At 36.7% G+C, this 24,377-nt stretch overlaps 1 protein-coding gene across 39 annotated transcripts in view; it reads left to right on the forward strand.

Annotated features, from left to right (window-relative positions):
- The window catches only part of CEP112 (centrosomal protein 112), a 562,721-nt gene that overhangs the window by 254,932 nt on the left and 283,412 nt on the right, over positions 1-24,377 (forward strand). For all 39 annotated transcript variants that reach the window (XR_008679796.2, XR_010133740.1, XR_010133744.1 and 36 more), the window contains one exon: positions 16,881-16,988. Coding sequence is in view for 22 of the 39 variants with exons in the window: in XM_031011060.3 (XP_030866920.3) it covers positions 16,881-16,988 (108 nt within the window). In the remaining 17 variants the exon portion in view is untranslated. The remainder of the gene's footprint in view (positions 1-16,880; positions 16,989-24,377) is intronic.

Here is a 24,377-nt window from a genome sequence, read left to right on the forward strand (position 1 = left end):
AGATTTTCTAAATAGGAAACAAAAAGGCATAAAAAACAAAATATTTTAAAATTGGGCTTCATTGAAATTAAGAACTTCTATTCATCAAAAGAGACCAGTACAAAGGTGAAAAGGCACTCCAGGTTGGGGAAGATAATTGAAATTCATATGTTGAACAAAAGACTCATACCCAGAATAGATAAAGAACTGCGAATCAATAAGGGCTGACTTCAAATGGACAAATGGGTAAAATACTTGAACAGATATTTCACAAAAGTTGATTTCATAGTGGCCAATTAACATATAAAAAGGGGCTTAGGGCTGGGCATGGTGGCTCATGCCTGTAATCCCAACACTTTGGGAGGCCGAGGCAGGCGGATCACCTGAGGTCAGGAGTTTGAGACCAGCCTGGCCAACATGGTGAAACCCCATCTCTACTAAAAATACAAAAATTAGCCAGGCATGATGGCAGGCACCTGTAATCCCAGCTACTCAGGAGGCTGAGGCAGGAGAATCACTTGAACCCGGGAGGCAGAGGTTGCAGTGAGCCGAGATCGCACCATTACACTCCAGCCTGGGGGACAAGAGCGAGACTTCATCTCAAAAAAAATAAATAAAAAGGGGCTTAGTTTCTTTAGTCATCAGGGGAATGCAAAAATAAAACCACAATGCTATACTATTACACATCCAATGGAGTGCCTTAAATGAAACAGAAAATAAAAAGTGTTTACAAGAATGGTGGAACAATGAAACTGATGTATACTACTAATATGAATATAAATGGGTACAACCATTTTGGAAAACTATTTGACAATATCTAAGAAAACTAAATATATGCGTGCCTTATTCTCAGCTATTCTGCACCTACATATATGCCATACTGAAATATGTATGTACTTGACAAAAAGACATGTACTAGAATATTAATAGCAGCATGATTTATAATAGTAAAAAAACTGGAAAATACCCAAATCCATCAGAAGTAACATGAATAAGTAAACTGTGGTCTAGTCACACAACGGAGTACTATACAGCAATGTGAATGAAGAGTCTACAAATCTACCTAACAACATGTTTGAATTTCACAGATGTAAAGTTGAACGAAATCAGCCACAAAGATCACAAACAGTTTTTATTATATGAATCCATTTATGTTAGAAACAGAACCAAACAAAATTAGTGAATGCAAGTTATTCTTGGATGGAGAGGTAATGACTTCTGAGATACAATTTATTGACCTGAGTGCTAGTTACATGGAGGTATTCAATTTGAGAAAATCATCCATGTTCCCTTTTCTTTAGCTTTATTATATTTCAATAAAATGTTTTTTAGAATGTTAATACTTGTCCAAAAGGAATTTATTATTTTAATATGTAAGAAAGTGTTTTGGCCAGGCGTGGTGACTCATATCTATAATCCCAGAACTTTTGAGGTGAGATGATCACTTGAGCCCAGGAGTCATTCTGGGAAACAGAAGGAGACCCGCTATCTTGACAAAAAATTAAAAAATTATCTGGGCAAAATGGCGTGTACCTATGGTACCAGTTACTCCAGAGGTTGAGGTAAGATGATCACTTGAGCTCAGCCATTTGAAGTTATAGTGAGCCATGGTCACTCCACTGCACTCTAGCCTGAGCGACAGAGCAAGACCCTTTCTCCAAAAAACAAAAACAAAAAAAATAAAGTTTTAATTTCTTTAACTGTTTCCAAAACGTTAGTGATATTCTGCAACAATTATGATGTTCATGAAAATAACTGTAATAATAACCCATTTAACTTTATTGCTTTTCTTTTATTAATAAAGAAATATGATTCTTAAGATATATGAAAGCTGATTATCTAAAAGTAGTAGAATAATGAAGTAAGGGGCAGTGCTTTGAGCAGGGAAGAATAGTTAATTCATTAATGGATTTTTAAAAAGTGTAATTTGATTTGATTTTAATTCTGGGATACATATGTAGGACATGCAGGTGTGACATAGGTAAACATGTGCCATGGGGGTTTACTGCACCTTTCAACCCATCACTTAAGGTATTAAGACCCACATGCATTAGCTATTTATCCTGATGCTCTCCCCTCCCTGTGTCTATGTGTTCTCTTTGTTCAGCTCCTATTTACAAGTGAGAACATGCAGTGTTTGGTTTTCTGTTCCTGTGTTAGTTTGCTGAGGGTAATGGCTTCCAGCTCCATCCATGTCCCTGCAAAGACATGATCTCATTGCTTTTTATGGCTGCATAGAACTTCACAATGCAACGACAAGTCTCAAAAGTTAAGTAGACCAGGGAAAATAATTTAGATCTTGCTGAAATAAGACAGGCAGAAAAGATTAGAGAAAAAAGAATGAAAATAAATGAACAACACCTCTGAGAACTATGGGATTATGTAAAAAGACCAAACCTATGACGGATTGGTGTACCTGAAAAAGACAGGGAGAATGGAATCAAGTTGGAAAACATACTTCAGGATATCATCCGGGAGAACTTACCCAACATAACAAGACAGGCCAACATTCAAATTCAGGAAATTCAGAGAACCCCGGTAAGATACTCCATGAGAAGATCAACCCCAAGACACATAATCATGAGATTCTCCAAGGTAGAAATGAAGGGAAAAAATGTTAAGGGCAGCCTGAGAGAAAGGCCAGGTCACCTACAAAGAGAAACTCATCAGACTAACAGTAGACCTCTCAGCAGAAACCCTACAAGCCAGAAGAGATTGGCGGCCAATATTCAACATTCTTAAAGAAAAGAATTTCCAACCCAGAATTTCTTATCGGGCAACTAAGCTTCATAAGTGAAGGAGAAATAAAATCCTTTTCAGACAAATAGATATGTTAGTCTTGTTATTTTGTTTAGGTAAACTTTTATGGTGTTAGTAATGTAGTTAAATGTCTGGAAATATTCCTACATTTCCTATCTCTCCTATTTCATACCTTTCTTCACCCACACTAACATACATATAAGACATGTTGTCTTTCTTATATCAACTGATGATTGTCTTTCACAAATGCACTACAGATATCATCAGTTAACATGGTCATTGATTTTCCTTGTTGAGAACATTAGTTCCAGTTGGTTCTTTAGCCAGGCACAGAAATAAATGTTTATCTTTCTGCCATTTATGTCTATCTGCCAGCCTGCCTATCTATTCATATCTATGTATCTATCTAGCTACATATGAAAATATTTGAAGGATTATTTCTTACACCTTAAGCCTATCTATTCATATCTATGTATCTGTCTAGCTACATATGAAAATATTTGAAGAATTATTTCTTACACCTTAAATATGTATTAAATACAACAAAATATATTTTGAATTGTGTACTTATATATAATTGCATAATTGTATAATATGAATTGTATATGTCAAATTACTTAGAGTATAATAACACAGTAGTACTTTACTGGAGAAAGAGTAATGACTTATTATGACTGTATCTGATGGAGACTGCCAGATGCTCATCCAATATACATTCCTACTTTCTTAGTAATAGAACCTTGATTTTACTTAGGGCAACATGAGACACAGTTTTAAAACTATACTCTTACCTTGTAGATGGAGCTGGACATTTAATGTAGTTCAAGTGAGTTGCGATGCAAATAGGATAATTAATTTGCTATTGGCAGAAACTTGCAGGAAAGCCCCCTAAAAGGGGATTCAACTCACCTGATACTTACCCTTTGCCCTTCAGTCTTTACCCTTCACCCTTTACCCTTCCTTTTCCAGATATGCAAAGCTACAGAAACCATTTTGCAACCGCTAGGAGAAGGCTGAATTGCAGTTGCCCTGACATCTTTGAGCTGCCAATGTAGCAGACTACTTCTGAACTTTTTGTAACATAAGGGAAAAAAAATAAGCACCTATACTATTTAAACCAGCAGTACCCAACCTTTTTGGCACTAGGTACTAGTTTTCTGGAAGACAGCTTTTCCATGGACCTGAAGGATGGTTTGGGGATGAAACTGTTCCACCTCAGATCATCAGGCATTAGATTCTCTTAAGGAGCGTACAACCTAGATCCCTCGCATGCACAGTTCACAATAGGGTTCACGCTCCTGTGAGAATCTAATGCCAACACTGATCTGACAGGAGGTGGAGCTTAGGTGGTAATGCTCACTCACCGTGCCACTCACCTCCTGCTGTATGCAGGGTTCCTAACAGGCCAAGGACCAGTACCAGTCCATGGCCCCGGGGGTTGGGGACCCCTTGTTAAAGCTATGGATACGTGGGCTTTCTCTTACATATACCAACAAGTAATTTTTGAAGCACCATATCAGGAAAATCTAATACACTTCAAGCCAGGTGCGGTGGCTCACACTTGTCTGTAATCCCAGCTACTCGGAAGACTTGAGGCAGGAGAATCGCTTTAACTGGGAGTCAGAGGTTGCAGTGAGTTGAGATTGTGCCACTGTACTCCAGCCTGGGCCACAGAGCAAGACACTGTCTCAAAAAAAAAACAACAAAACAAAACAAAAAAAAAACCTAACACACTTTATTATCTTTGAACACTAAACAGCCACAGAAATGTACTCAAGCCCTTTTCTGTACCGTTTTTGGCCACTAGGTTTTAATCTTAGGTTCTCTTGAAGCCTGAGTTACACAATAAAGGCGTTTCCTTTATGTATTTCTTTTTACTTGAAGTTGAATGGAATATGGAATGATGCATGATGAAGCAGAATGTTGTGTATCTATGGCAACTGAGAACGCTGTGTTTTTCTACGAAGTGTTTTGTAAGACGATTTTTGAATTTTTGTTATATTGTGAAAAGAGAATGGAATGGGGTCTGGCATTTTCGGTCAGTATCATCTAAAATAACATGTATTTTGTTTTGTTATAATATCAGTTGTTATTTACTTTGAATTTTTTAAAATGTTTTGGTACAAAAGCCTTTTAATGTGTTTTAAATTATTGAGATAGAAGATAATCTATTTTTACCAACTTTGAGTACATAAAATTCTTCTATTTTAAGTACTTAAATGTTTAACATTTTAAATATTTTAATGTTTATTATTTATTTTTAATATTTCAACTTGCCCAAAGTAAAAGAAACAAAAACCTATTTTATATGTAGATTTGTCTTAAAAATGCTGAATATATCAGGCCTACCATCCTTGATTTACCTTCTGTTTAGTTCCTGTATCACTTTTGCTTACCATTTCATCCTTAAGAGATTTTTTTGACCCCAAATAATTTTAATTTTAATTTTTTATATTTTTAATTGACAAATCATAATTGTATATATTTATGAGATACAATGTGATGTTTTGATATATATATCAAAATGCACACATACACACAATGTAGATGATTAAAACAAGCTAATTAACATAGCCATAACCTCATTTACTTGTTTTTTATGGTGACTATTTGAAATATACTCTCTTACCAATTTTGAAATATATATTATTAACTAAAGTCACTATGCTCTGCAGTTGATCACTAGAAAGTATTCTTCTTGTCTAAGTGAAACTTTGTACCCTTTGAACAGTATCTCCCCAATTCCCTTTTCCTACTCTCGCCCAGCCTTTACTAACTACCATTGTACTCTCTACCTCTGAGTTCAACTTTTTTAGATTCTACCTGTAAGTGAGATCATGCCATTTTGTCTTTCTGTGCCTGGCTTATTTAACTTAACACAATGTCCTCCAGGTTTATCCATGTTATCACAAATGACAGAATTTCCTTATTTTTAAAGGCTGAATAGTATTCCAAGATATATACATGCCACATTTTCTTTATACCTTTATCCTTCAATGGATACATAGGTTGATTCCATATCTTGTCTATTGTGAATAATGCTGCAATGAACATGGGAGTGTATATATCTCTTTGAAATTTTGATTTCAATTCCTTTGATTTATGCTGAGTAGTGGGACTGCTGGATGAAAAAATGGTAGTTCTATTTTTAGTTTTTTGAGGAAATTCCATACATTTTCTGTAGTGGTTATACTAATTTACATCATCACCAGCAGTGTACAAGGGTTCCCTTTTCTCCACATCCTCAGCAGCACTTGTTCACTTTCATCTTTTTGATAAAAACCGTTCTAACAGTTGTGAAGTGATATCTCATTGTAGTTTGAACTGGCATTTCCCTAATTAGTGATGTTGAGCATTTCGTTCCATCAGCTTGTGGGGCATTTTTATGTCTTATTTTGAGAAATATCTGATTAGGTCCTTTGCCTGTTTTTTAATCAGTTTATTTTTCTTGCTATTGAGTTATTTGTGTTCTTTATATATTTTGAATATCAATCCCTTATAATATGTATGGTTTGCAGATATTTTCTTTCATTCTGTAGGTTTTTTTACTTTGTTGATTGTTTAGTTTCCTGTGCAGAAACATTTTAGTTTGATGTAATTCCATTTGTCTGTGTTTGCCTTTGTTGCCTGTGCTTTTATTGTCATATCCAAGAAATCTTTGCTAAGACTGACGTCAGGAAGCTTTCTCCCTGTATTTTCTACTAGTTTTATAGCTTCAACTTTTATATTTAAGTCTTTAATCCATTTTGAGTATATTTTTGTATATGGTGTATGATAAAAACCCAATTTCATTTTTTTCTGTATGTGAATAGCCACTTTTCTCAATACCATTTGTTGAAGAGACCATCCTTTCTCCTATTGTGTGATTTTGGCACCTTTATTGAAATCGATTGTCTATAAATGGATGTTTATTTCTGAACTCTGTCCTGTTCCTCTGGCTAATGTATCAGCTCTTGTGCCTATACCATGCTGTTTGATTAATGTAGTTTTTTATTATATTTTGATATCAGGTAGTGTGATGCCTCCAGCTTTGTTGTTGTTACTTATTGTTCAAGATTGCTTTGGCTATTTGGAGTCTTCTATGATTCCATACCAATTTTCGGATTGGTTTTTCTATTTCTGTGAGAAATGACATTGGCATTTTGATAGGAATTGCTTGAATCTGTAGATTGCTTTGGGTAGTATGGGCATTTTAACACTATTAATTCTTCTGATCTGAGAACACAGGGTATCTTTCTACCCGTGTTTTCCTTAATTTCTTTCATTGGTGTTTTATAGTTTCCAATGTATACATCTTTTGCCTCTTTGGATAAATGAATACTAATTATTTTATTTTTATTGCTATTATAAATGAGATTCTTAACAATTTCTTTTTTGGGCTGGGAGTGGTAGCTCACACCTATAATCCCAACACTTTGGGAGGCTGAGGCAGGTGAATCATCTGAGGTCAGGAGTTCCAGACCAGCCTGACCAACATGGTGAAACCCCATCTCTACAAAAAATACAACAATTAGTTGGGTGTGGTGGTGAGCACCTGTAATCCCAGCTACTCAGGAGGCTGAGGCAGGAGAATTGCTTGAACCTGGGAGGCAGAGGTTGCAGTGAGCCGAGATCTTGCCATTGCACTCCAGCCTGGGCAGCAGAGCGAGACTTTGTCTCAAAAAAAAAACTTTTTTGAATCGTTTGTTACTATTGTATAGAAACACAGATGATTTTTGAATGTTGATTTTATTCAACTCTGCTGAATTCATTTATCAGTTCAGTTTTTTTGTGTGTGTGTGGAATCCTTAGGGTTTTCTGTATATAGATTGTGTCATCAGCATACAGAGACAATTCTACTTCTTCCTTTCCTACTAGGATGCCTTTTTTCCCCATTATCTTGCCAAATTACTCTGGCTAGGACTTCTACTAGTATGTTGAAAATAAATGTGGACATCCTTGTCTAATTCCAAATCTTAGAAGAAGAGCTTTCAGCTTTTCACCATTGAGTAGGATTTTACCTGTGGGCTTGTCATACATGTTGATTATTATGTTATGGTATGTTTTTTTTCTATACTTAATTTTGTTAAGAGTTTTTATTATGAAATGATGTTGAATTTTGGCAAGTGATTTTTCTGCATCTATTGAGATAATCATGTGGTTTTTATTCTTCATTTTATTAATGTGTTGTCTAACATTTATTGATTTGCATATGTTGAAACGCTTTTGCATCCCAGGGATAAATTCGTCTTGATTGTGGTTAGCTGATCATTTTAATGTGTTGTTGAATTCTGGGTTTTTTTTTTTTTTTTTTGCTAGTATTTTATTGAAGATTTTTGCATCTATGTTCATTAGGGATATTGGCCTGTAATGTTCTTTCCTTGTGCCGTTGTGTGTTTTTGGTATCAGGGTAACATTGGTCTTACGATATGAGTTTGGAAATATTCCCTCTACTTCAGTTTTTTGGGAAGAGTTTGAGCAGGATTGGTATTAGTTCTTCTTATGTTTGGTAGAATTCAGCAGTGAGCCGAAGCTTCTCTTTTTCATCATGTCCTGAGCTTCTCTTTGTTGAGAAGTTTCTTGCTAATGATTCAGTCTCCTTAGTCATTGCTGGTCTGTTCAGATTTTCTATTTCTTCATGACTCAGTCGTGGTAGGTTCTATATGTGTAGGAATTCATCTGTTTCCTCAGCTATACAATTTGTTGATGAATAGTGGTTCGTAATTCTCCCTTGTTTTTGTGTTTCTATATTATCGGTGTTAAAGTCTGCCCTTTCATTTCTGATATTATTTATTTGAGTCTTCTCTTTTATTCTTAGTCTAGCTAATGTTTTGTAAATTTTATTTTTTTGAAAAACCAACTCGTAGTTTCATTGATCTTTTTTATTGTTTTTCTAGTCTCTATTTCATTTTTTTCTGCTCTGATCTTTATGACTTCCTTCCTTCTCTTAACTTTAGGCTTAGTTCATTTTTCCTTTTTTTTAGTTCTGAGGTATAATATTGGGTTGTTGATTTGAGGTTTGTCTTTCTTTTTTAAAAAAAATTGATACAGGCTTTTTTTTGCCATTAATTTCCCTTGTAGGACTCCTTTTGCTATATCCCATAAGTTTTGGCATCCTGTGTCCTGTTTTTGTTTGTCTCAAGTTTTTTTTTTAATTTTTCTTTTGATTTTTTTGACTTACTGGTTGTTCAGGATTATGTTATTTTCACATATTTGTGAATTTTCCAAGGTTTCTGCTGTTAATTGATTTTTAATTTCATACCATTGTGATTGAAAAAGACACTTTATATTATTTAAATCCTCTTAAATTTCTTAAGACTTGTTTTGTAGCCTAACATAGTTCTGCAGAATGTTTCATGTGTACTTGAGACGTAAGTGTATTCTGTTGCTGCTGGATGGAATGCTGAGCATAATGTCTTTTAGGTACATTTGCTCTAAAGTGTAGTTTAAGTCTGATGTTTCCTTATTGATGTTCTATGTGGATGATCTGTCTACTGTTGAGAGTGTAGTACTGAAGTTCTCTCCTGTTATTGTATTACAGTCTATCTCTTCCTTCATATCTATGAATATTTGCTTTATATATTTAGGTGCCGTTATATTGGGTGTGTATATGTTTGTAATTGTTATATCCTTTTGATGAGTGGAGCCCCTTATCACTATATGATGACCTTCTGTTTCTCATTTTACAGTTTTGACTTAAATTCTATGATATGGTTTGGCTCTGTGTCCCCATCCAAATCTCACCTCAAATTGTAATCCCCATAATCCCCACATGTGAAGGGTGGGACCAGGTAGAGGTAATTGGATCATGGAGGTGGTTTCCCCCATGCAGTTCTCTTGATAGTGGGTGAGTCTCATGAGATCTGATGGTTTTATAAGCATCTGGCATTTCCCTTGCTTGTACTCACTCTGTCCTGTTGCCCTGTGAAGGAGGTGCCTTTCTTCCCCTTTGCCATCTACCATGATTGTAAATTTCCTGAGGCCTCCACAGCCATGCTGAACTGTGAGTCAATTAAATGTCTTTCCTTTATAAATTGCCCAGTCTCATGTATGTCTTGATAGCAGTGTGAGAATGGACTAATGTACTCTATTTTATCCAATTTAAATATATCTACCCTTGCTCTCTTTTCATTTCTATTTGCATGAAATATCTTTTCTATCCCTTCACTTTTAGTCTATTTGTGTCCATAAACATGACATGAGTCTCTTGTAGGAAACATGTAGTTGAGTTTTGTTTATTTATCCAGTTACTTTATGTCTTTTGATTGGAGAATTTAGTTCATTTATATTCTAAGTAATTATTGATAGGTAAGGATTCAGTACTTCCATTTTGTAATTTATTTTCTGGTTGTTTTGTAGATTCTTTGTTCTTTTTTTCTTCCTCACTTGCTATCTTTCTTTGCAGTTTGAAGATTTTCTGTAGTGATATGCTTTGAATCCTTTCTTTTTATGTTTTGTGCAACTACTATAGATTTTTACTTTGTGGTTACCATGCGACTTACATAAAACATCTTCTACTTATAACAGGCTACTTCAAGATGATAATAACTTTATTGCATATAAAAACTGTACACTTTTATTCTCCCTTAATTTTATGTTTTTGATTTCACAATTTACAGCTTTTTATAATTTGTATCCTTTAACAATTTTTTTTTTTGAGACAGAGTCTTGGTCTGTCACCCAGGCTGTAGTGCAGTGGTGTAATCTCAGCTCACTGCAACCTCCGCCTCCCAGGTTCAAGCAGTTCTCGTGCCTCAGCCTCCCAAGTAGCGGGGACTACAGGCACACACAACTGTGCCCATGTAACTTTTGTATTTTTAGTAGAGATGGGGTCTTACTATGTTGCCCAGGCTGGTCTTGAACTCCTGAGCTCAAGTGGTCTGCCCACCTCAGCCTCCCAAAGTGCTGGGATTACAGACATGAATCACCACACCTTGCCTCCCTTAACAATTTATTGCAGTTATAGTTGCTTTTAAAAGTTTTGTTTTTTAACCATCATACTAGAGATAAAATTGCTTTACACACCATACTTACAGCACTAAAGTCTTCTGAATATGACTATGTATTACTTATACCATTGAGTTTTTTACTTTCATATGTTTTATGTTATTAGCATATGAAAATGACTGTCTCTCAGCTTAAATAACTCCTTTTCATAATTCCTGTAAGACAAGGCTCATGGTGATGACCTCCCTCTTTTTGGGGGGAAGATGGAGGTGCGGGAAGATTTTACTTCTCTCTTACTTCTGAAGGATAACTTTGCCAGGTAGAGTATTCTTGATTGACAGCTTTTTTCCTTCAGTACTTTGAGTATATATCTTCCCACTGTCTCCTGGCATGCAGGGTTTCTGCTGAGAAATCTGCTGATAGCCATGTTACAACTCCCTTGTATGTGATATGTATCTTCTCTCTTTTGGTTTTCAGAATTCTTTCTTTGTTTTTGATTTTTGATAATTGATTATGATGTGTCTTCGTGAACTGTCTTTGGGTTGAATTCGATTGTAACCTCTGAATCTTCTGTGCCTGGATATTGACATGTTTTTCTAGATTTGGGAAGCTTTCAACCATTATTTTCTTAAATATGCTTTTTTGGGGGGGCATTTCTCTCTCTCTTCTCCTTTGGATCTCCTATTATGTGAAAGTTAGGTCTCTTGATGGTGTCCTATAATTTTCATAAGCCTTCTTTATTCTTTTTACTTTTTGCTCCTGTGACTCGATAATTTTAAATGTCCTGTCTTTGAACTCACTGATTCTTTCTTCTATTTGTTTGAGTCTGATGTTCAAGCTTTTAATAAAATTTTTCAGTTTAGTTATTGTATTCTTTATCTCTAGGATTTCTATTTTTAAAAATAATTTCCGTTCCTTTGTCAAACTAATTCTTTTGTCTGTATATTGTTTTTCAAGTTTTATTTACTTTTCTATCCATATTTTCTTATAATTCTATTGATATGGTGTAGATCTGTGTCCCAAACCAAATTTAATTTCAAATTGTAATTCCCAGTCTTGGAGTTTGGGCCTAGTGGGAGGTGATTGAATCATGAGGGTGGGTTCTCCTAAATGATTTAGCATCATCCCCCTGGTGCTGTTCTCGTGAAAGTGAGGGTGTTCTCATGAGATCTGGTTGTTAAAAGTGTGTAGCACCTTCGTCCTCACTCTCTCTTGCTCGTACTCTAGCCATGTGATGCACCTGTTCCCCCTTTGCCTTCTGCCATGATTGTAAGTTTCCTGAGGCCTCTCTAGAAGCTGAACAGATGGTAGCATCATGCTTCCTGTACAGCCTGTTGAACTGTGAGCCAATTAAACCTCTTTTCCTTTATAAATTCCACTCTCAGGGCTTTATAGCAATGCAAGAACAAACTAATACATCCGTGATCTTCTTAGAAGGATTATTCTGAATTGTCAGTCATTTTATAGATCCTCATATTTTTAGGGTTCATTGTTGGAGCTTTCTCTCTTAGTTTCTTCTTGTGGCGTATATTTCCTTGATTTTTTTTGTAATCTTTGTGTACTTACCTTCATGTCTGTACGTTTGATGAATTGGCTTCCTCTTTTGGCCTTTGTAGATGTCCTTTGGTGGGGATGGACACTTTCAGTATTTAGTCTAGCCTAAGATTCTGGATGGACCAGCTGATAGTGACCATGAGCAAGCAGATTTTGCTATTGGGTTCTTTAGTTATGAGGGGCTGCTGCCTGTTATATGAAGTCAGGTGTGGCTCCTGGTTGTGCTTCACAGTCCAGTGAGACCGTTGGCTAGGCTGCATAATCAAGCACAGCTGCTGGCTGGGCTCTGTGATAACCTCTGATTAGGCAGGGTTGCAGGCTGGGTTCCCTGGCATGGTGGTACTCATGTTTGAAATCTGTAGTTGGACAGGGCTGAAGGTCAGACTCCAATGCTGTCAAGGTCTCTGGGGTTGCTGCTCAGCCAGCCACTCAGATGGGCAAAGCTAGATGCTATGCCCACAATTATGTGTAGTTTTGGGCTTGTCTCCCTGCCTGCACCTCAGGCTGGGCTCCAACACTAGACAGGGGCAATCACTGCTAAGATTGGATTGGACTACATGCTCTGCTCTGCAGATATGCAGGGATCTGGGCTTGCCTCTGAGCCTGGGGAAGTATGCCAAGCTCTGAGGCTGGGTGGCAAATCTGGCTAGGGACTTGAGCTTGGCAGATCTGTCAACTGTGCTTCCTGTTCAGTGATGCTATTTGTTGGTCTCTCTGATTGGGTGCCTCCACTGGCCAGAATGCAGAGGTTGCTGTGAGCTCCATTTTCCCTTCTTTGTTTCTAGCTGATCTCAGATGTTCTAGCCCTGCTAATACTCCCAATGTTCCTTTTAAGGCGAGGCAGAAGTGGGACTCCTGCCAAGCATCTTGGAATGCTGGGAAAGCTGGATGTTCACCTCTTTCCCACTGTAGAAACCATGGGCCCAGGGGAATCCTCTCTGTGTGGCACTATGGTGGTTTGTGGGAGTGATGATACAGTCACTGTGAAACCATTTCTATTATTTTTGTAATGTGACTTTTGTCAGTTCTGTAATCCAAGAGCATGTCTCAGCCTCACTCCTATGTTCTGGAATATTCACGAAGGTTTTCTTGTCTGTGAATTGTTGCTAGTTGGATTTCTGTGAGATAGACTGGAGCTGTGGAACTTTTATTCTACCATCTTGCTGATGTCCCTCCTCCTCATCCTTAAGAATTTAATACATCTTTACTTCGCATACCATGGCAGCTATTTAATAAATATACAAAAGAAAGACTTGCCATAGTTCTTTTATTTGTGGGCTCATTATCTGCATTACTAAACAAAGCTTACATATTTGAAACATTTCCATATTATAGAGAAATACACAATGTGCTAGAAGAATAAAGATGTTAAGTCCTAGAGCACAGAGAGAAGGAAGGCATTTATTCAGTTAGTGGGATTAAAGAACACCTTAGAGAAGAAGGAAAACTTGAGTCAACTTTGAAAAGACTGACTGGATGAAAAAAAAAAAATGAAAAGACCTACTGATAGTATGATGGGCAAAAGGCCCTAGAGTCAAGGACAGCCATGGCTTGCTTGGAAAATATCAAGGGTACTGGAGTCTGGATTGCTGAGGGCAGATTAAGGAGCATCTCACTTGAGGTCCAATATGAAAAGCACTGAAAGAAAGAGAGCCTTGAAACCAAAGTCTTGAGTTAGAAACAAAAAACCAAAGTGTGCTTGACTGTGCTTCCTTTAATCATTCCTTAAATTTATTCTTGACCACAATACTAATTATCTATGAATCAGTAATCTTAGAACTCTAATTGAATTTTACACTGATGACTTAATATTTTTGGGATTGCAATCCTTGGTATTTACAAAGAAATACTTGGGTGCTAAATATCATGCTATAATCTAGAGGGCATTCAAACTTCAATGTAAGAACCAGAAACTGGAATGTGGTGTTAGACACAGTAGTGGGTGGTAATATGCATTTTGTTCTCATGCAGTGAAACTGGTTGCCTTTCACTGAACATCTTTGTTCCTAGAACCTTAAAGTCTAATCATGTCTGAATAAATGCATTGAAATGTTTTTTTCAAATATATTGTGAAAAACTGTGAAAGAAGCATTTTTCATAGTTCATTTCCTCCAATATTCGTGTCTTAACTAATCTTAGTGCTTACCAAAAGGTAACCTGAAAGAAGGCATTGTGTACAAGCTGAACAAAGTACAAGTAGTTCCACATACCAGTGAAGCAGAATAATAAGTAATATAAAGTAGCCAGTGGTAGAATGGTTGCCACGTTAACTGGTAATTGCCTCAGACAAAAAATATTGTCTTAAGTTATACCCAAATGTGCAGGGGTTTAAAGACAAGTAAAATACTGCATTGCTTTGAATAAAAGGCACCATTTTCATGTTGTTGACATGGAGAGCTTTTTCATGACTGTAAGAACATCTCTTTCTCATTGCATCTGATCATAACATGGACAAAGTGATAGAAAAAGTTAGATCCAACATGCTTTTATTTATTTTGTGTGTGTTTTAAAGAATTTGGAACTAAATGTTGGAAATTGTAAATTCAGCAAGTCTTGAACCAAGTTGGGTACACTGTGCAATCTTTGTTTTCATTTGATTAGTATTTATTGATTCCCTGTATGTGCCAGGCACTGTGATAAATCGTTGATACTATTTCACTGATGACAGTGAACATGGGGTGACATTACACTGCGGGAGAGAGACATTACAAACAGCCCTAATGAAGATGTAGATTATATAGTGAATCTGAAGGTGATATATCCTGTGGAACAAGAGGGTAGCAAAGCAGGGATAGGGGGACTAGGTGGACTTAGTGGCTGGGGAATTGCAATGTACAATTTAAAATGGAGTGGTCTAGAAGGTCTCAGTACAAAGGTGATGCTAAACAAAGCCTCAATACTTTGAGAAAGAAACTGTGTGAATATCAGGCAGAACCTCCTGCCCACAAGGTGAGAGCACTTCTGACACATTATAGGCCTGGGCAGCAGGTAGGTGGACTGTGGTGGTGGTGGTAGTGGGATAGAGCAGTAGAGATGAGCTGTGAGAGATCACTGGGGTTGGATTATGTGAGGCCTCATGGGTGTGGTGGAATATTTGACTTTTCCTTTTTCCGTTTTCTTTTTTAATAACAGCTTTGTTGAGATAAAATTCACATACCAACAATTCACTCATATGTGTACAATTCAGTGGTTTTAAAAAATGTATTCAGGATGTTATGCAAACATCATCACAATCAATTTTAGAAAATGTTCATCTTCCCCCAAAGAAACACCATGCCCTTTAACAGTTACCGTCCCAGATCACCATCTCACCCTAGGCAACCACTAATCTGTTTTCTGTTTCTATGGATTTGCCTATTCTGGAAATTTAATATAAATGGAATCCTACAGTATGTGGTCTGTTGTGACACTTAGCTTAATGCTGTCAAGGCTCATCCATGTTATAACATGTGTTAGTTTTTTTTCTATTTATAATTAATTTTTGTTTTGAGACAGGATCTTACCCTTTTTCCCAGGCTGGAATGCAGTGGTGCAGTCATGGCTCACTGCAGCTACAACCTCTGGGGCTTAAGCGATCCTGCTGCCTTAGCCTCTCGAATAGCTGAGACTGTAGGCCCGTGCCACCATGCTCGGCTAATTTTTTTCTTTTTTGTAGAGACACAGTCTCACTATGTTGCCTACACTGGTCTCCGACTCCTGGGCTCAAGCGATCCTCCTGCCTCAGCCTCCCAGAGTACATGTATTAATACTTCTTTCCTTTTTTTGATTGAATAATATTCTACTGTAAGAATATACCACATTTTGTTTATTCATTTATCAACTGATGGATATTTGGGTGGTTTCCTCTTTTTGGATGTTATGAATAATGCTACTATAAATATTTGTAGACAAAGTTTTTTGTGGATGTATGTTCTCATTTCTTACCTTGGAGTGGAACTACTGGGACACATGTAACTCTATTTAATGTTTTGAGGAATTGTCAGACAGACTGTATTCCAGCATGTCTATACCATTTTATATTCCCAGCAGCAGTGTTGAAGGTTCTGACTTCTCTACGTCTTTACCAATACTTGTTACTATTTGTCCTTTTTTATTATTGCTATTCTTTGGGGCATGAAGTGATATGTCATTCTTGTTTTAATTTGTAGTTGCTTAAAGACAGTGATGTTGAGCATCTTTTCAAATGCCTTTTGGCCTTTTGTATATCTTTTTGGAGAAATATCTATTCAGGCTCTTTGCCCACTTTAAAATTGAGTTTAATTATCCATTTATTATTGGGCTATAAGAGTTCTTTATATATTCAAGATATGTCTCTTATCAGAGATATGATTTGGAAATATTTTATCTCATTCAGCACATACCAAGGGCTTAATTAAATTTTGTTCAATAAATATTAGAATGCCTTAAATTATATTTTCACTGCATTATTGTTGTAATTTTAGAATTTAGTCAATTATATACCAATTTTAATTTCCCTCCTTAAATAATTAAAATATATTAAAATGAATTGATAAATGTCTCATTATTTTAATACATTTAAATTCATCATTATTATTGGTGAGGTGTTTAAAATCTGTCATTTAAACAAATGGACAAATTACAAAAACATGGAACACAATTGTTTGTTTAAAAAATTAATATTTGATTTTTAAATTTTACAGATGGAAAAAGTGGAGGCAGATCTAACTAGATCCAAATCTCTTCGTGAGAAACAATCAAAGGAGTTTTTATGGCAACTGGAGGACATCAGACAGCGGTATGAACAACAGGTTGGTCTTTCATTTTGATGCTGCCATTAAATTTTTAAAATACATATATAATTTATCTTTTAAAAATCACTATCACAAAATATCTGCATAATGAAAATATTACTAAGAGCTGTTATTACCAATATATTTAAAATAATGTTTGTTTCAATAAAATCTATAAACAGAATTTTAACACTCCACTGAAGTTTATTCTGACAGTTTGTTTTATCTGAATGTTTGATTGAAACATCGACTGTAATTGATGAGACTGGGTAGTTTATAAGAAAAGAGGTTTGATTGGCTCACAGTTCTGCAGGTTGTGCAGAAAGCATAGTGGCCTCTGTTTCTGGAGAGGCCTCAAGAAGCTCCCAATCATGGCAGAAGGAAGCGGAAGCAGGCACCTTACATGGCAAAAGCAGGAGCCAGCAAGTGAACCAGTGAGAGAGAGAGAGAGAGAGAAGCGAGGAGGTGCCGTACACTTTTAAATGACCAGGTCACTCATGAACTCAGAGTGAGAGCTCACTTATCACCAAGGGGATGGCCCAAGCCATTCATGACGGATCCGCCCCCATGATCCAAACACCTCCCACAAGGCCGCACCTCCAACACTGGGGATTACATTTCAACATGAGATTTGGGTGGGAACAAGTATCCTAACAATACCAGTCATTCTTCTATCCTGTCAGAGCACTAGTTAAACCTCCATTTATTTGAGAAATAGGGTTGAGTACTTACTATGTGCCAGGTGCTGTCCCTGGCATGAGGGAGAACAGCAACAGAGAAAACATGCCACCTCTCTCATGGAGCTTGCTTTTCGATGAGTCATCAGTCTACAAATTAAAAAGCGAAATAATTTTGAAGAGTGAGTTATTATTATTATTATTATTATTATTATTATTATTATTATTAGTTGAGAAGGAGTCTCACTCTCTCACCCAGGCTGGAGTGCAATGGCGCCATCTTGGTTCACTGCAACCGCCACCTCTCGGGTTCAAGCGATTCTCCTGCCTCAGCCTCCCTAGTAGCTGGGATTACAGGCACACGCCACCACGCCCGGCTAAATTTTGTAATTTTGGTAGAGACAGGGTTTCAATGTTGGCCAGGCTGGTTTTGAACTCCTGATTTCAGGTGATCTGCCCACCTCAGCCTCCCAAAATGCTGTGATTACAGGTGTGAGCCACCACACCCGGCCTGAAGAGTGACTTATGAAGAAGAAAAGATGGTATATATAGCCTTTGCCAGGTGGAGGGTGGGAAGGGGATTACTAGCCTTGAATAACTGGTCAGGGTTTCCCTGACATTTGTGCTGAGTTCTAAAAACTAGGAAGGAGCCAGCTATGAGCTCTGGAGGAATAGTATTCCAGTCTGAGGGAACTACACGTTCAAAAATCCTGAGAAGAGAGCAAGCTGGAAGTGTTCAAGGAAAATAAATGATGATGAAGACCAGGTTAGCCAGAGTATGGGGAGAAAGGTTCCTGCTGTAGGAGATGAAGGGGAAGAGGGAGGTTAGGACCAGGATGTGTAAGGAGTTGAGATTTTGTCGTCAGTGCTCTGCCTCTTACTTAGTAATACAAAGTTTTATTTTCTTCTTTTAAAAATATATTTCTGCTTATTCCCAGAATACTTAAGATTACTATTAATTTTTAGCTTGGTTTTGCTTTGGTAAACATGATCCTAAACCTCAATGGCTTAGAACAAAAAAGGCTTATTTCATACTTATGTCACGTGTCCTTTGAGGATTGACTGCGGCTCTGACCCATGTCATGTCATCTTGAGTCCAGTTTTTAGAATGAACTATCTGGAACATTGCTATGGGAAATGGAAAAGGAAATATTTTGAGCATTTGCTGTCTTCTAAAATTGACTCAGAAGTAAGTTTACTCACATTTTATTGGCCAAAGCAAACATGGCCTCCCTGGTGTAATCCTCCGCCTGGAAGGAGTATCACAGAGAAGACCATCAAATGGGGTTAGCGTAAAACAATTTACCATGCTGACTACCATTGCAAACTTAGAAAATGTAAAAACGTAGAAAATGCTGGAACTGGATTTTAAAGGCACATTCTTCATCAAGCAGCACAGGCGTTATGATGCTGGACCAGTAAAAAAGGAAATGTAGTCTTAGCAGACAAAATATTCATCAGTGAACAATATATACATAGACATAATAATTAGATGACATTTATTGTTTTCAGCTTTAAAAACTAGCTTAGGGTTACAGAACAGGACATAGATGTTACCAACTGTATTAGTCTGTTCTCACGCTGCTAATAAAGACATACCCGAGACTGGGTAATTTATAGAGGAAAGAGGTTTAATGGACTCACAGTTCCACATGGCTGAGGGGGCCTCACAATCATGGCAGAAGGCAAAGGAGAAGCAAAATCACCTTTTATATGGTGGCAGGCAAGAGAGCTTGTGCAGGGGAACTCCCATTTATAAAACCGTCGGATCTTGTGAGACTTATTTACTACCATGAGTATAGTACGGGGGGAACTGCCCCCATGATTTAATTATCTCCACCTGGTCCTGCCCTTCACACGTGGGGATTATTACAATTCAAGGTGAGATTTGGGTGGGGACACAGCCAAACCATATCACCAGCCTTGCTATTGTAACAGTAAAGGTTAAGACGGTGTAGGTATGGAAGTGGAAGAAAGGGATGGAGGGGCTGGGAGGGGAAGGGTGAGAGCACTGAGGTATTATCATGAAGTGTGGATTTGAGCAGCTGCCTGTATCATGAAACAAAACACAGAGGCTTTAGTATATTCCTAATTACAGGGTTGACCACTGGAGGAACTGAGAGGAGTGGAGTAACTAGTAAAATGGTGACAGGAGTGGGAGAGAGCAGCAAGGGAGTGTAAATGAGCTAAATCCCCATTTGTCCTAGTAGAAGGCCTATAAGGAATGTCTAGCTTTGGTAAATTAAGAAAGAGCTATGTAGCATATTTTGTAGAGGGAGGGAAGTAATCACCACAGAAAGGAGCACAGACATGTTTTAAAAGAGTTGCCACCAGTACAGGAGTGGGATGGGGCAAGGACCTGTTACTTTTTATTAGAAGATGATCTTTACCATTTTATTTTTAAAAAATCATGTGTGCATGTATGCAGACACATATGCACATGTGAATATGTACACTCTATATATACATATTCATATATAGGATATATATGTTCTATTGTTCCAAAAAAACTAATTCATATAGATTTTAATCCCAAAATTTTATTTCTTAGAACTTGTCCTATAGAAATACTTATACATGTGCAAAAAGATGCATGTTCACATATGTTTTGGGAGGATTTTTTGTAATATTGAAAAAAGTTATGAATAAAATGAATGATTAAATAAATTATGCTGGCCGGGTGCGGTGGCTCATGCCTGTAATCCCAGCACTTTGGGAGGCCGAGGCAGGTGGATCACGAGGTTAGGAGATCGAGACCATCCTGGCTAACATGGCGAAACCCCGTCTCTACTAAAAATGCAAAAAATTAGCCGGGCATGGTGGTGGGCGCCTGTGGTCCCAGCTACTCGAGAGGCTGAGGAAGGAGAATGGTGTGAACCTGGGAGGTGGAGTCTGCAGTGAGCCAAAATCGCACCACTGCACTCCAGCCTGGGTGACAGAGCGAAACTCTGTCTCAAAAATAAATAAATAAATAATGCTAAATACCTACTGTGGAATACTATATACTTATTAAAAAGATTGATATAAATCTGAAGGTGCCAACATATGCAGATTTCTAAGACATATTGGTGAGGGGAATAAAGTGCTTTTTAGAACACTTTGTATATTATGATCCCATTGAAGTAAAATTAAAACATACGTGTCTCAAAGTTAGATATGTAAATTCAGTGAAAAAATTCTGTAAGATTATACATGACTATGGAATTGGCCTGGTATTATGGGTTAGGGTTATGATGAACTGAGACTTTCATTGTATGCTCTAAATAAAACTTTTTTACTTCAAATTTCATAATGATCATATGTTATGCATTACTTGGATAAGTAAAACATTAAAATTATGAATGCTAAGAAACATTAAAATGGAATAATATTTTGGAGCATTTATATTATATATATTTTTTCTTAGAGATGGTGTCTTGCTCTGTCTCCCAGGCAGGAGTGCAGTGGCATGATCATGGCTCACTGCAACCTTGAACTCCAGGGCTTGAGCAGTCCTCCTGCCTTAGCCTCCCAAAGTGCTGGGATTACAGGCTTGAGCCACCGTGCCTGGTCTATATTATATTCTGTAACATTTTAAGTGGGTAATAAATTTGGATTAATGAAATAGAAAATAAATTCAGACAATTTATATGCAATGTAAAAAATGACCAACAAATGAAAAGCCTAAAAGAGAAGAAAAGATAGACGATAGAGCTGACAGATCATTTTCAACAGTGCCAAAGTATGGATAACTTCAGATTTTCTAACTGCAAAAGCCGGTGCAATGGAGTTATTCTATCAGATTCTTTTTATAAAAAAAATGGTTTTATATAAAAATGAAGTAGTTAATTTCCGATTAATATGTGATGGCAACTGAAAGTCATTCTGACACATGCTAAATTAAAAATATGTATTTCCCCTGAAATACACTTTTATCTGAAGTGCCATGGAGGATGTTTTCCACTTTAGTGATGGGGGAAGTTGCTTGGAAACTGGTTTCAGAAACTAGGTTTAGAAAACTAGATGAAGAATTGGTGGCTGGAATTGGGGAGGAAGGGGTGGTAAGAGGGAAGCAGAGGTAATAATCAAATGTAAATAAAAATATTAAGGAAGGGCAATGAATGTTACTTTTTATTATGCTATAGTTACAAAGTATAATTAAGGTAATTTTGTATTAAAAACAATATTAGAAGCACTAAGAAAAATAAGAAAAATGTCAGTTCTTCTAAGTAAACTGATGAAGGAACAGGGGAGAAGGGAAAATCAAATTTAAAGCTCTTTATGTAACACAAATGCTAGTCAGAGGTTATGATACTACAGGGTGAGTGTAAGATGTTGCAGAGTTCTCTATGGGAGTTTTAAAATTATATTCTCATTTTGATGATAATCACATGGGTCACAAATTTATAACCAAGTGTGGCCAAATGATGTCAGCACCTGATCTGCATTTATTTTGTAATTGTTTTGGCACGCCACTGACTTTGAAAGTCAGACACAATAAGAAAAAAACGCCAAGGAAAATTGAAATGCATTTGACTAAATAAAAAGTATTTTGAGTTAAAAAAGTAATTGAAGAAATAATTGAAGCAGATATCTTAGGCAAAGAGTAACTCTCCTTATAAAATTAATAAATGTATAATATATAAAAATAATTAGCAGATTAAATATAGTAATTAGCATAAACCATAAGAAAATCATTAATGTCCCAATAAGTGACCTGGCAAAGGAAAGAGAGAGATAAGAAATGAATTAAGTGAACAGCCGTGTAGAAACATCGTTAGTCTTGGTGTTAATAAAAATGCAAATTAGAATTAACCATGATGTGCCATCTAAAGTCGGTAAAAGTTTAGTGAAATTGGTACTTTTATACATGCTAGTGGCATTACAGGCTTTTTGGAAAGGATTTTGGCAGATTCTACCAAGAGTCATGAAAAACGCTTACACCCTCTGACCCAATTATCCTTAATCTCAAAACTCAGACAGAAATATAAAAACAATGATGTTAGTTATTTTTTAGAGGATGGAATCACGGTGAATTCTTTTTTTCTATACCCCCTATTATCCACATTGTGACAGTTTCACTTTTTTAATGTAAAAAGTATATATAAATTTGTCTGGAAGCATGTAGACTTCAAAGGCTTTTCTCAGAATGATAGATTTTAAAATCTATCAAATTTTTGTCTTTGTCTTGATCAAAAATAATACTAACACAATAAGGGATACCGATAAATTCTTTAAAGAATTGATACTATTAATGGAAGCCATACACCATTGCATCCATTTTTCTTTCTTTTTTTCATGAAAAGAGATGATACAAATGTAGTGTATAACAGGAATGTAAAAACACACACAAGGGTACCTCAGGTGGGTGCAGATTTCACCTGTTTTTATTCTTTCTATATCTAGAGGTCTATACATTAGAATCAATGCTGAGAATGAAGATCCCAGGTGGTAGTTCACTAAGGAAAGATGAAGGCAGGAATATGAGCTAGTACATTTTAGGAGAATATTTATTGGTGTGACAATATACAAACTTTTTTAGTTAGCTTTTTTTTTCAGCAGAATATTCTATTAACTGTAACAGTGTTTCCCCTGACCACTCCAAATTGTTAGGATTTTTTCCTGTGGAAGTTTATCATGACAAACGATAGGCATACAGTAGTGAGCTCTGCAAGCCAGCATGAGTACACTAAGAATGAAGCCGATTAAACTAAGCTCATTTCCTTCTTTGAACAGGGCAGCCAGGCTGGTAGATAAGGAAATAGGAGTAGATGTACTATATCTGGCTTTCGTGGAGCCGTCTGACGGTGCCTACATGAAGGCAGTATGGGGAAATATGGTTTGAATATTGGTACCTTTATGTGGTTAAGTGATAGTTCAAAGGGCCATCTCTGAATGATTAGTGTTAACCTGAAGTGAGATTTCTGTGTCTCTCAGTCAGTCGAGGATGATAAGGGATTAAAAAAAAAAAAGTTTAAAGTTTCCCAATGCTTAGAGTTCTGAGGAATAGTTAATATGTAGGATTAAAAAAAATGAGTTTTCTGCAGCTTTAAACTGGCTGGAATTAAGAAGATTACATTTATTGAGGTTGAATATAAAATGCCATGCTTTGGTTTAGAAAATCGGTTGCAAAAGTAGAAGGAAGACAGAAAGCCACAGAGATAAGGGGAGTGTGGTGCCTGGGACACAGGGGACAAGAGGGCTGGCAGATATGGTCCCAGGTATTGTTTACGTTTCAGCTCACATAAGGAATAGGTCGATTTTGGTCACCACATTTTAAGCAGGCCACTGACAAACTCGAACATGTTCAGAGAAGAGTTTTCAGAGTGTAGAAAGGTCTGGAACTATGTCAGAGGGGAATATTTAAAGGGAGGATTGCATATCTCTCTGTTTGTAAATTTAAGGTCTGAATTTCAGGGAGTACTGGGCTTGGTCTGTGTGATAAAAATCCTAAAAGCCCACAGTTATTAGGATCTACCCTGGACCAGGCACTATGCTTGCTTTACACATATTCAGCCACTCCCCATCTTCATAGTAATATATATATATATATATATATATATATATATATATATATATATGTATAATGCATATTATATATAATAATTATTTATTTATATATATATATTTTGTTTGTTTGTTTGTTTGTTTTTAGACAGAGTCCTGGTCTGTCACCCAGGCTGGAGTGCCAGTGGTGCAATCTCGGCTCACTGCAACCTCTGCCACCCAGGTTCAAGTGATTCTCCTGCCT

The sequence above is a fragment of the Gorilla gorilla genome, chromosome 4 (assembly GCF_029281585.2).
Source record: "Gorilla gorilla gorilla isolate KB3781 chromosome 4, NHGRI_mGorGor1-v2.1_pri, whole genome shotgun sequence".
Classification (NCBI taxonomy): domain Eukaryota; kingdom Metazoa; phylum Chordata; class Mammalia; order Primates; family Hominidae; genus Gorilla; species Gorilla gorilla.